Source organism: Tupaia chinensis, unplaced genomic scaffold (assembly GCF_000334495.1).
Source record: "Tupaia chinensis unplaced genomic scaffold, TupChi_1.0 Scaffold000468_1, whole genome shotgun sequence".
Classification (NCBI taxonomy): domain Eukaryota; kingdom Metazoa; phylum Chordata; class Mammalia; order Scandentia; family Tupaiidae; genus Tupaia; species Tupaia belangeri.
The window spans coordinates 536,132-549,380 of NW_006159977.1; the positions used below are offsets into that span (position 1 = coordinate 536,132).

A 13,249-nucleotide genomic window follows, 5' to 3' on the forward strand; every position below is an offset into this window, starting at 1 on the left:
TGCCCGGGGGCCGCCCTTGGGCTTGGCTGGGGGTGGCAGAGGGGCCCGCGGGCTGTCGGCCAGCTGGGCCATCTTGAGGGCGGCCTCGCGGTTGTTCCTGCGCAGGGTGGCATGGATGAGGCTGTTGTCCGGTCTCTGGACAGGGCCTCGCCCCTGGGCCAGCTGGCTGGCAATTTCGGGGTATGGGGGTGGGTCTCCAGTGGGAATGGAGTAGCGAGGGACCGTCAGGCGGTTCAGGGTGGCACTGGTGCAGGGCTGGGGGACCTTCTTCTCAGTGGCTGTGAGCCTCAGGGTAGCCGAGCTGCCCGGGCCAGGGAGTGTGTAGGTGTTCTGGGAGCAGAGCATCCGCGTCCGAGGCCGGCACACCTCTTCCACGTTGCCACTGCTGTCGAAGGTGGTGATCCGCTCATAGCCCAGGGGGGTCTGGTAATGGGCCGCCGTGGGGTAGAGCGAGAAGTCGCCCTTCTTCAAGCACACGTCTACGGGAGGCTGTGGTGGAGGCAGAGGGGGTGGGGGCGCCGCCGTGGTGGGGGGGGCGGGGATGGTGCCTGGGTAGGGGGGAGGAGGGTTCATCTTCGTCACCTGGACCTCCTGGGGGGCGCTAAAGACCACCGAGTCCCCCTCAGCCACCAGCGGAGGCACGGGCCGCAGGATCTTGGTGGACTTCTGCAGGTGCTCGTGGTCCCGGTCTCCATGGTCCACCATGGACAGCTGCATGGCCCCCTGGGGTGGTGGTGGCGGGGGTGGCAAGGACAATGGAGGGGGATTTGGGAGGATGCGGCCCATTTCCACACCTCCGAAAATCACCTGTCCGGGGCTGGAGTACCGGCTGGAGACTGGGTACTGAGTGGCACCGTCACCTGCATGTTCTGCCCCCATGGCTGTCGTCTGATTGGTCAGGACATCCAGCTGCACATTCTGATTGGCCAGCAGGGACTGTACCAGCCCTATGCTCTGCGTGGGGGACATAGCTTGAGCCGAGCTGTGGATCGGGGCTATAGGGATGTTCACGGTACAGGGCGGGTTGTTCTCAGGGACGCCAGGTGTTCCTGTCACTGGGAGGAAATCAGAAAAGGGAACCGCTTGCAAAACAGTGCCATGAAACTGGGTCAGAATAAGCAGCACATCTGGACTCATCCAGTCCTGAGTAGAAATGAACTGCTAGAGATAAGACGAGTTTGCTGGGGAAAGCAGGGCTGTTCCCACGGGCCACACCGTTTTTCAGCTTTGTCCATCAGCCAAGGACACTGCCCGAGCTACTCAGGCATCACGCGTGAGTCAGCCTGGTGGGTAACACCACAAGCAATTAAATACTCCACGCTGTTTCCTGAGAGATTCATAAAACACAGCTTCTTATGCGAGAAGAGAGCAGTGGCCCTGTGTGAAACCCCTGAGGGCTCCTAATGCCTAGGCTCCTGTGGAGGCTGATCTGCAACCATGCAATTAAGGTCAGCACAGAAGTTCACGTAAAGGCCGTGTTTCTGAAATCTGTGCAGACGTAAGTTGTTGTGAATAGGAACATGTAAAATGTAGTACAGAAACCACTGGAAAAGAGTCCCCAGCAAATCTGCATACCAGGTGAAGGACTGGTCCATATCTGCTCCTTAGCATTTCTAACGGAGTGGAGTAAGCCTTGAATTTCACAGGGCTCGCATTTGAATAGCGGACATAAGGGCAGGCAGATAGGACCTCAGCAAGGCAAGGTTTGAATGCCCTCTGTGTGGTTGTCTCCTTTGGAGAAAAGTGGCCCTGGTGCAGAAGCCTGAGGCACAGAGCGAGGTACCCTGTGGCAGCTAGTTCTTCCTCAGGCTAGTTTTAAAGGGCAGCTGACCTTTCAGCAGAACTGCAGAATGATGCCCCTTTCCCTGGGGTCTTCTAAGAGACCTGACCATGCCCTGGCTGCAGAGCTGGGTCCTGTCTGCAGCTGCCTACCAGTCCCGTTCGGACCCCTCTCCCAGGCATTCTCCTGTCTGCATGGAATACTGATGGCGGACACCTCTCCTCCACAGGAGGAAAGGCTGTTGAGTTGCCATCACTAATGGGAGCCCTCCCACAGGGAGCCACAGGCGGGAGCCGGAGCCACAGCCACAGCAGCTGAGTATGAGAGAGCTGGGTGAGCCACACAGGGGAGAAAGGGAGGGTGTTGAGGGGAAGTGTCGGAGACGCCCCTCAATCCAAGGCTGAAACTGCAGAGGTGAGTTGTAAAGTGCAGGTGCATGAGGCTTTCCCAAACTGCAATGACTATGTGACTGCAAAGCCTGGCCTCCAGGGACCCCGCTCTTCTAGAAGGCTTGCCCCACCTATGCAGGAGGGGCATGAGAGAACCAGAGATGGCTGTGGCGGAAGGACAGGAGAAACAGCTCTTCAGGGAAGGAGCCTGGGCTGAGAGGAGGTAAACACTCCCCAAGTTCAGGGAAGCCTGGGCAGGAACGTGCACCCTTCCATGTCCCGGTGCTCGGACCCGAGCCCAGTGGTCATGCACACTCAGACTGGATGTCACGGCCCGTGTCCGGGTTCCTCTGGCTCAGAGACTAATGGCTTTCCGAGCACTGTTTGGAAGCAGAGAGGCTCCACTCTCCATAAGGCTACAGGTGGACTTCTAGTGCTTTTCAAGTATTCTGTGCAACTGACAACAGTTACATCCAACTAATTGGCAGATTAATTAGAAATTATTCTATTGGGACCAGTGGAGGGTGTAACAGTTACGTCTCTGGACTCTCACAGGGCCGATCACGGTTTGAGTCCTGGACCTGGTGGCTTAAACTCACTCTGGGCACATGTGTATGCATGCCCAAAATCCTGAGAGAAGAGTGAAGGGACTATAGCATGGCCATTCTACCTGCAGGGTGATTTCTCTCTTTCTGTCTCTCTGGCAAGCACACATGCCCTATAGCAAAAATCTCTCTTAAAAAAAGAAAAAAAGAAAAAAACTATTTTGTTGACCCAAAATAGGCTCCTTTCAGGAATCCCCTACTAGGAGACACTTAAGTTAACTGCCCAGGCTGTAGATGCCTGACAGTTTCTGAGAGTATGTGGGGAGGCTCACACAGGCCGGGCCTCCATGCACTGAGACAGGCACTGCCCATGGGAGCTGTGTCCTGGAGACGGGCGTGTGGGCAACATGGGGACGTGGCGGAAGCACTCTACGTGGCACTGAGGAGGCCAGCCTCCATCAACGGCACCAGGTTTCAGGGCGGACCGGACTTAGCCCTACTAGTCTGGCTAACTTACCTGCACAGGGCCTGGCTACGCTGGTGACTGGGAAAGTAAACAGATGTGACAAGTGCTCTCTGAGCATCTTCTCCTTACCAAACGGGCCGACCTGTGCCCTTCCTCCTGAGATGAGCCACCATCTCTACCAACGTTCCGAACCAAGGCAGTCGGATGCAAGCGACAATCCTGGACAGCTTCCCACTCCGGCCCACAGCACAGCCCACCGAGAGAGGGAGCGGCTGCGACAAGCCAGCCAATGTATGTCAACACACCTGGTAAATCATCTTCATCTTCACTGAAAACGTTGGGGTTGAAGACGGGCAGGTTAATGTAGTCCATGGAAATCTTCCGAACTTCTGGGAGGTAAATGGTCATCTGCCGCGGCTGGAGGTGCAGGAGGCTGGTTTTATAGATGACTGGGGGGAACAAGACGTGGTCAATGGAGACACCCGGCAGGGAGCTAAGTGGCAGCTGAGAGATCGAGGGCTGTGGCTCTCCCGCCACCAGAGGACAGATCTGCACAGGCAGGGCCAAGAGGCGAGCGGTGCCTCGGTGTGACTTGGTGCCCGGTGGCCACACCAGCCCATCTGGGCATCAGTGGTGGCTCATTCTTGGTCTAGCTTGGACCGCTCTGCCGTGGCTTGTCTACACATCCGCAAATTTCAAATGCTAAAAACACGTGTTAGACTTAAATCCTATTCTAGAATGAGTCAGGTATCACAGATACAGTTTTCAAAAACCTTATTTGTGAGGTCAGCAAGTGGCATGGTTAAGGGTACTGGACTCCCACATGGCTGACCACTATTTAAGTCCTGGGCTTGGCAGCTTGCTTTCTCACTCCCCCCTGCCCCCTCTCTCTGTCCTACTCTGGTCAAATTAAAATAAGTAAATAAATAAATAAAATAAAGTTAAAAATAAAAAACAAATAATCAAAAAACCTCATTTGTAATCAACTGAGAAAACTAAGAGCTGAGCTCAAGAACCTGGGGTGTTCAGAGAGCTGTCTGAAACTGACTGCGAGGTGAGGGGCGACAGGGTGCCTCTGAGGAATACAACGCTGTCTTATTTATTCCTTATTGTATTGACTTTCAACTTCAATCTACTCATCAAGATAAGATTTATAGAAAACTTGCACATACATTTTTTTCTGGACCCCAAGATGTAATTTGACAGGGTCATTTAAGAGAAGGCCTATATTACAACTAAAATATTTAGAGGAGACAAAATAAATTTTAAAATACTGAATCTGAATTTAATTTTCATAGTAGGATAAAATCGGGATAAAATGGCTATCTCCTTTTTTGTTTAATACCCTTTCCTGTGAGAAATTTAAGTACAGAGGTTCTTATTTATTATTTTGTGTTAAGATGCGTGAAGTCACAAGTCCATAGCTGTCCCTTCACAGACCAGTGCTGGCCAGCCAGTGTCACCGTAGCACAGGGGACCTCCTTCCCTGGGTGCCTTTGTGAAGCTGCTGCTCAGACTGGTGTGTGCCGAGGCCACTTCCCAGGAAGGCCTCACTCACGTCGTCATCTCTCCTGCTCACTAGAGAGACAGAATAAGTATTTTGGTCTAGAAATTCTGTACAGTTCTGCATGGCAGAAGAATTTATGAGGAAGGGCTAGTCTCTGTTGTTCAGATGGACAAAGATCAATGAAATAAAAAGGCTCTGAAGAGATTAGGAAATTAACATCAGTTGCCTCCAGGGAAGAACATGAGGTGGCTGAGGTGAGGACAAGAAGGATTGTTATTGTACTTCCCATTTGAATATTTTGAGTTCTGAATCTAGCACATATTTCTGGAAGTTTCATTTAATGAGGCACCGTATCTAACCTGCTTTCTAGAATCTAAGAGTTAATCCCTTTTCTCGGGTAGAATCAACTGGAAAATTGTTTCAGCTTGACAGCAGTAACTATATATAAAACCAAAATGCACTTTCTAAAAAGGCCAGTGACTAGGGCGACCACCTCATTGAACAGACAGAGCTTTGGTCTTAGGTGTTCAGCTCAGGGCAGAGGGCCAATCTGCACCCAAGGGCACTCACAGGCTCTCACTTTAAGATCCTAACTGGCAGAGACCAGCAGATGGCATAATGGTTATGTCGCTGGACTCCCACGTAGTTGACCATAGTCTGAGTCCCAGACCAGGCGGCTTAAATCTCACGCCGGGCGCATGTGCGTGCGTGCCCAAAATCCTGAGAGGAGAATGGAAGAGAAGGGACTGCAGTGTGGCCATCCCCTGGGGGCAGGGGTGGAGTGATTTCTCACTGTCTCTTTGTCTCTCTGGCAAGTGTACATGCTCCATAGCAAAATAAAACAAAACAAAAAACTCTCTTTAAAAAAAAAAGAATCCTTAATGACAGACTAACAGGTGCTGTGGTCGTTAAGGTGGTTTTGTGTTGGATTCCCACATGGCCAGCTAGGGGGTTGAGTGCTGGGCCTGGTGGCTTAAAAATCATGCGTGCATGCCCAAACTCTCTTGAGGAGATGGAAGAGAAAGGACTGAAGCATGGCCATCACCCATCCCCCCCGGGGGGTGATTTCTCAGTTTCCCTCACCCTGTCTTTCTCTAGTGAGCACACACGTCCTATGACGAAAACCTTAAAATAAAAAAAAAGATCCTGACTGGCTTATCTGTTCATCTATTCAGCCCAAGCCCTCGAAGCGAGGACAGAGTGAAGACCCACTGAGGGCAGAGTAAAGAGCCACTGAGTTGATTCTCACTTCGATTCCTTTTGCCAATATGTACCGCAGGCAGACAGCTAATGCAGAGCTCGCTGACTACATGGGTAGTGGGTACTAAAAACTAACCACACCCATCAACAGAGAACTGACCAGTAACAGAACAGTAGGCTTCAACAGTCATCGAAGAGCTTCCAGGTTGTTGAAAATATTGCTAAGAGTTTTTTTGCATTATATATTAAAATGGTCTATTGTTAGTATTTTTTAATTGATAAAGTGTGTGTGCACTCACCAGAGACAGGAAGAGAGAAGAAGGGAGAAAGAGAGAGAGAAAACACGCTGAATGGGGTGTAGTTACAGTGCAACTTTTTCCCTCCATTTCTCCATACGGTCAAAATTTGGGGTACACACACTCACACACACACAGCATGTTTTATCAAACTGCTAGGGCTGGGATTCGAAACGCTGGCCATGTGGGATCTGGCTCCCTAAAACTCTGCACCATGGGAGCAGCCTCTCTAGTTATTAAGTCAGTCTAAGTTTTACTTTTATCCTACTTCTCCTTTGAGCTAAAGAACTGTGAAATGAAAAACTCCAAAGAAGGGCCATTTAATAAATCTCGGAAGAGACAGACACAGAACTAGGTCTTCTGAACACCTGACATGCAAAAAAAATTTACCTTACAGGACCTATGACATAACTTCATAAAAATTATATTTACTATTTCTCTTTCTTTTGTGAGACAGATAAAAAGAGAGGCGGAGGATGGGCAGAGATCCTTGACAAAGTCTCGCCATGGGGCAACCCTCCCCATGCCAGCAGGTCACAGGTAACCGCAGGCACACTCGGGTCCTGTCAACGCAGAACCAGGGCCACCCGTTTGGCTCCAGGATCACTCGGCTATACCCTCTGCTGTGCCGTGCGGCGGTGCCTACAGGACAACTCTCACAGGTGGACTGAGGAAGCTCCAAAGCCCACTTATGGCAGTTCACACGGAACACGCTGGAGACGGAGGCCACAGGCCTCCCTGCTGGGCGGGCCTTGAGGAGAGTGGGCACAACATGAACCACGAGGAGGCCGTGCGGAGGGGGCTGGACGCCACGGCTCCACACGAGCAGGGGCCGACTCTGCAAGCCGGTGGAGAAGGCCTCAAGAAGGCTCTCCTGTCGCGCCCACGTCTTGCTTGTCTCTGACAGACACGTGACAAGGTGCTGCTGCTCGGCTGGGCAGGCGTGCAGGTGATGGCATGGTGCCAGGCTCTGACCCGGCTCTGTTCACCCTCGGTTCAGTTTTCCTGTCTCATGTACCAAGAAATGAAATTTATGAACATTTATCAGGAAGAACTGCGCTAATAATGGTCAGCCAACGTCTCATGTGGTCTGTAAATACTTCCCCACCACTTCCTTCAGAAGGAGTTTCTTTTGGCTCAAGAACCTAGACACAGGTACTGAAATCTGTCAAAATGTCTAGAAATCTGTGAGTGTGCATAGAGACACCTGCCATTTCTACATTTCGATTTTTTGACAGATTTTTGCTATAGTGTATGTGTGCTTGCCAGAGCTAGAGAGAGAGAGAGAGAGAGAGAGAGAGAGAGATCAGCCCCCAGGAGAGATGGCCATGTCACAATCCCTTCTCCTCCATTTTCCTCTCGGGATTTTGGGCAGGCACGCACATGCGCCCGGCATTGGCCGGGACTTGAACCATGGTCATCGACCTGAGAGTCCAGCGACATAACCGTTACACTATCCACTGGTCCCTTGATTGTTTTCATAAGTCAGGGTTTGTATCAAAATATTTAAGTGCCACTGGCAGAAATACCAATTCAGGAAAAAATTCTAATTTTTGCAAAATCATGGTGGCTAGAGTCAGACCACAGAGGCTACGTCAAGGTTTGGCGGTGACGTGCTTCCTTGGCGTCGTAAGAGCCCCTTTCCCACTTGGTGCTGCTGGAGGCTGAGACTGAGTTTCGTGGCCTTAGCCGAGACAGAATAGGAAGGAGTTACCTGCACCGAGGTTGGTTGGCAGGAAAGCGGCCAAGCCCACGATCTTGAATTTGGTTCCCCAGATATTAGACGTGACCTGAGCAAGATAGTTGTGCTGGGGAAAGAAAGAAAAAGGATCAAACTGATTGCTCCATTTTCTACGGATTACTTTGTAAAAAGCCACACGTGTTCAAAGCCAGGAATGTTTGCTCCCTACGTACTCCTCTCTACGTAAGACCAGAAGATGACTAGAGCCTGCCGGGCACCACCAGGCACTGCACTGGGAGGGAGGGTGGCTGTGTCCCAGTGCATCCGTGTGCATGTATTTCAAAGGCCACCAAGTGATTTGGGCACATTTCCTCACCTCTCCTGTCCCCCAGACTAGAGAGGACCAGAGCGAGTACCTAACTGAATCTATTCTCATCTTGCTGTTTCTCCTGGAACATCTGCTGCATTGAGCCATTCTGCCATAAACCACCCACTGTCTGCTTTCTCGCTGAGTTAAATCATACACACTGTAAGAAGTTATCACTACACCCAAGGCACGTACATGCACATGTGCATATACTCAAGGGCAAGAATAAGAGTGAATAAAATACAGTTCCTCCAGCAGTTTATGACCCAAGAAAGAGCTGCAGAGGGGACAGGCTGGCCATGACCAGTGTGCAAAGCGTCCCTGAGAAGGGCCACAGAGCAGGCACTGCACACCTCAGCTCACTGTGGCTAAGCCAGGGCAGGAAGCCTCACCACGCAGCTGGGCGAGGTGGACGCCTGGGGCAGGAACAGGGACAAGGAGAGGGAGCAAGTGACCCAGGAAGAACAAAGGCCTCATGCAGGGAAGGGCAGGTGGGCTGAAGCACTTGGAGGGTGAGGGGGCAGCAAGAGGGCCAGGAGGGGAGGCAGCAGCCTCAGTCTATGGTAGCCTGTGCCAGAGGGTTCTCTCCACAGACACTGGGTCGCTGCAGGACCAGACGGCCTGAGCAGAGCGCAGGTTTAGTACGGATGCATCTCAGCATAACCCACGCTCCAGACAGAATGCTGTGGGCCCAGGGCAGCTGGTGGGGCAGAGGGCAGAGCTGGGGCACTGTGCAGGCAGTGGCAGTGAGCAGGGCAGTGGAGCCCACTTGAGGAGAGCGACGTGGCTACTACCTGAGTAATGTCTTCCAAAGGAAACTCTCTCCGCACCAGGCTGGGTGAGCCGATGGAGGGCTTGCGCATGGGCAACCGGGGCGACCGGGAGATCTCCTGGGCCGCCCGCGGCAGCTTGGGGGACTTGCGGGCCTCAATGCTGATCCTGCGGAGACAAGGAGAGGGTCAGACAGCCAGGGCCGGCTGTGCAGCTCTGACTCCCAGCCTGGCTGTGACATCTCAGTGGCCAGGGGCCCAACATCATAAAGCTCTCCCTCCTAACATTGCTTTACGAATGTGAACGACTGCGTGCCATGTAATCTGAGGGGTCTGCGAAAGTTGACAGAAAATGTGTGGTAAGAAAAAACTGCATGAGTTTCAAGTTGTTTTGTACCAAAATACTCATATTTTAATTCCATCTTCCCACAAACTTTTAGAAATCCCCTCATATATCTTTTTAAATATACTGAGATTAGATTGAGTGATTCATTTGCAAGGAACTCAGCTAACCGTCTTTCACTTTCCGCTGACTTACAGCCTAGAGGCGCCCCATGCCTTCTGCCAACAGAGCTAGAGAGAGAGGCAGGTGGGAGGAGTAACTTCTCACCACAGGGCCAGGAGAATCTTTTCAATTCCTCGACACCAGTTTGGATTTCAGCAAATTTACCTAGCATCTCACTGCCTACAACATTTATCTGGTCGGTAGGAAAGTCATGACACATTTTTTGCACAGAAAAACAGAGAAATATGTCATGACTTTCTGGATGACCTCATAAATCTAAACAGTGACTCTAAAGTTACCCTGTTGCCTTTTGATTCCGTATTGTACCTATTCCTCAGTTCCTGTTTTGATGACACGGAGACACATGAGTTTATGCCTGGCCAGAGTGTGTGATAAAATGAATACTGAAAGGTTTACAACACTCCGTGAAGAAAATGCAGTAAGCTTGCCATACCCTGCTTCCGGGCCTGAGGGGGAGCTCTGGACTCCTGAGGCTGTGAGGGGGGAAGTGAGCTGATGTCAGGTGTCTGAGGCAGGACAGCTCGCCAGGCCGCTGTTTGGAGGGGATTCCAAGTAGGGGAAGACGAGGGAGGAGGGCCAGGCGTGGGGGGGCAGGAGGCCCAGACGTGGGGAGACAGCAACCTCTGAGGGACATGCGCTGGTGAGACTTGGGGGAGCACAGGTTCAATGTCCCCCCTGCTTACGTAACAGAAAAAGCCAGACACTGGAAGTGCAGGGAGGTTCGTGGTTTCACGTGCAATGCGAACAAGCTTTAGAGTAAAGATGAAGACAGAGTCCATTGGTTTGCTGGAACCACTAGGTATCTACATGGGAAAAAATGGACGTTTACTCCTAATCCACAGCACACACAAACATTCATCTGAATGTGAGGTCGACCAGAGATGTGCGTGTGTAAGCTGACAGGGCAGAGCTGCAGAAGAGAACAGAACGTTGCCCTGGCCTTATGGCAAAGTCTTCCTCGACATGACGCACAAGCACTAACACGAAAGGAGGGTTTCCACCCTAGGCTGCGTGGCCATCAACACCCCGGCACGGCACTCACCTATAACACACAAAGAGCTCTTACAACTCAAAGAGAAAAACAACCCAGTAAAAAATGGGCACAAAACTTGAACAGACACTTCATAAAAGATGACAACCAAATGGACACTGAACGTGAGAAAGGGGCCCGCATCACCAGTCGTTGGACGTATTAGAACCATGTGACCACACAGCTGTAGGTGGGACCGGAAACAGCAGCACGCTCGTACAGCGCCGGTGGCAATGGGACCTGGAACAGACTCCTAGGGCCACTGCTTGGCAGTTTCCAATAAAGTTCATACATCTGTGCCCAAAACCCTACACTCCCTTGGTAATTATACACCCAAGACAAAGGAACGCGTACATCATAGAAGTCTTGTGAAAAGATGTGATGGGTGATTTATTCATTATAGCCCTGAACTGAAACTACCAATCATTCATCAGTTGGTAGATGGATAAACGGATCGTAGCATGCTTACTACAGTGAAAACTGCAGCACAACACAGAGAAGCAAACTACTGGCACAACACGGTGACATGGGTGAATCTCAGACTCATTACGCTGAGCGTGGGAAAGCCCGATAAAGAGGGCTCACCATTTGATTCCTCCTACACGAAGTTCAAGAACATGCAAAACTCATCTATGGGAGCAGGGGTCAGAACAGGGACTACTTCCAGGGTGTGAGTACTGCGTGGAAGGAGCATGGGGACTGTCCAGGCCCAGGGACACGTTCTCTACCTCGAACTGGGTGGGGACACTGGTGTACCCACTGTACAATGAGCTAGGTGTTGAAGCTTTGGGCGTGTGTTACCTGGATATAGGTTATACCTTAATTGTGTATGGCATCACAGAATTTTAAAGCTAGAAGGGATCTTAGAGAAGATCTGGTCTGCTCAGTAACTTCCATAGGTAGTGAAACCGATTATTTTTGTCTAAGGTCACATAGCCAGTGGTGGCACCAGAGGAGGACAGTGGTGCTGTCGCCTACAATACTATGTGTTCTTCCATCTGCTCTTACCTTTCTGTCTTTACGACAAACCTTTAGGATCCTTTTTTTTTTTTTAAGTTTACTATTATTTTCCTAATTATAGCACTATAGGTATTTAATTTTTCTCTTCAACAGTTGCGTCCACCCATTACATTCCGTCTTGTTTTCTCTTCCAGTTTGAGAAATGCTAGAGAAAACAAGTAAGGCAGGAGCGACTGGCACCCCACACTACCCACATCATTGCTAACCCCGAAGTCTGCTGGTTTGGCAAACCTCCTATTGGGCATCTTTTTCTACTCTGAAGGCAAAAGACAAGAGGTGTGATTATTCCAGGTGGAACCTTCCAGAAGAAAAGCCTGGGTTGCTACTCTTGCTATCTCTTCCGGTACGTTTTGATGGAATTCTGTTACAGAGAACACCCCTGAAGACTGAGATTACCTTGGGAGTTTGGGGGATTTGCTTGCTCTGGAGATTTTGGGAGATTTCTTGGCAGCCCAGTCGTCACTCAGTTCGATGTCACTGGAGTCTGAGCAATTGCAGCTGTCGATCACCGTAGAAATCAAGCTGTTTCCATAGATTTCATCTGGTAAGAGCCAACCAGCAGATGTAAGGGAAGCTCCATCATTAGACCCCAACAATGATGGCGACTATAAACTAAAGGACAGAGGGACCCCACAGGCCATCACATCAAGTCTAGCAGCTCCGAGAGGAGAGTCATGCATTGTTTCCTTCACATTTTGATGTCACTGTGTTTCCCATGCAGAAGTAAGCCACCACTTCCATTATTGTCAAGCGGCCACGGCACTGCAACACCTCTACGAGGTACAAAGCAGTCTGGCACTGCTCTCTGTGGGAAAGCTGAAACCACTCTGGCTGCACTGCTGTGCCTCACGACACAAAGGCGCCCATCTGGGCTCCTGTGGACTTCCAGGAGTCCCCAGAACCCAGTTGAGCCAAGGCCTGCTCTGACTCAGGTCCAAAAGAGAGAGGCTCGCTCCAAAGTCTCCCAGCAGTTTATATCTGCAATGCCAGACAGTCTGGGGAACTGCCTCCAGGTTGGCAGTGGGGCCTTGGTCTTTCCACCTGGTGGAAATGCCTGCCTGCTTGTGGTACCTTTGGGTGCTTCCCTTTGGGTACCCCGTATGGAAGCCATTTACGACTTTGCCAACTGGCCGTCAGACAGAGAATATGATGATGTGCAGAGAGTGGGGCAAGCAGAAAACGGAAGGCAAAGTTAACCCTCCTTGAAATGTCCTCTTTTGCCATCCCTCACCAGTCCAACCCCATACTCTCACATCCTTTCCCTCCTCCCCCCATCCCTCCTTCCTGCCCCAGGTCTTCCCTCAAAGCAAGTACTTTATGCTCTAAAATGATTTCATTTTGCAGACTACAATTCTTTCTCTTAGGCTCCAAGAGCATTGCGAGGTGATACAGGAGTGGAATCATTCAATTGCAATGAAATAATTCATAGAATGTGAGCATTTTTAATCATTCAGAAGGGCTGCTTACATTTTAAAGGATGAGTTTGTTAAATCAATCGCTAAGTTTTTGAGCACATGGAGATGGCACCTGTGAACAGGGGCCTCTCTGAGGCGGAATGGTGTGGCATGCGACACGAAAGGGGAGCTGTGCCTGGCTATGTCACCTGCATCGCCCCCTCTGAAACCACCTGCTGAATCAGAAGGCACAACTCACAAACCCAGTAATCGGAAGA

At 50.8% G+C, this 13,249-nt stretch overlaps 1 protein-coding gene across 1 annotated transcript in view; it reads right to left on the minus strand.

Annotated features, from left to right (window-relative positions):
- The window catches only part of TULP4 (TUB like protein 4), a gene marked incomplete in the record, with an annotated part of 233,255 nt that overhangs the window by 3,934 nt on the left and 216,072 nt on the right, over nt 1-13,249 (minus strand). The window contains 5 exon segments of the mRNA XM_027774688.1: nt 7-1,055; nt 3,486-3,629; nt 7,898-7,991; nt 9,026-9,170; nt 11,974-12,118. Coding sequence (XP_027630489.1) covers nt 7-1,055; nt 3,486-3,629; nt 7,898-7,991; nt 9,026-9,170; nt 11,974-12,118 — 1,577 coding nt within the window.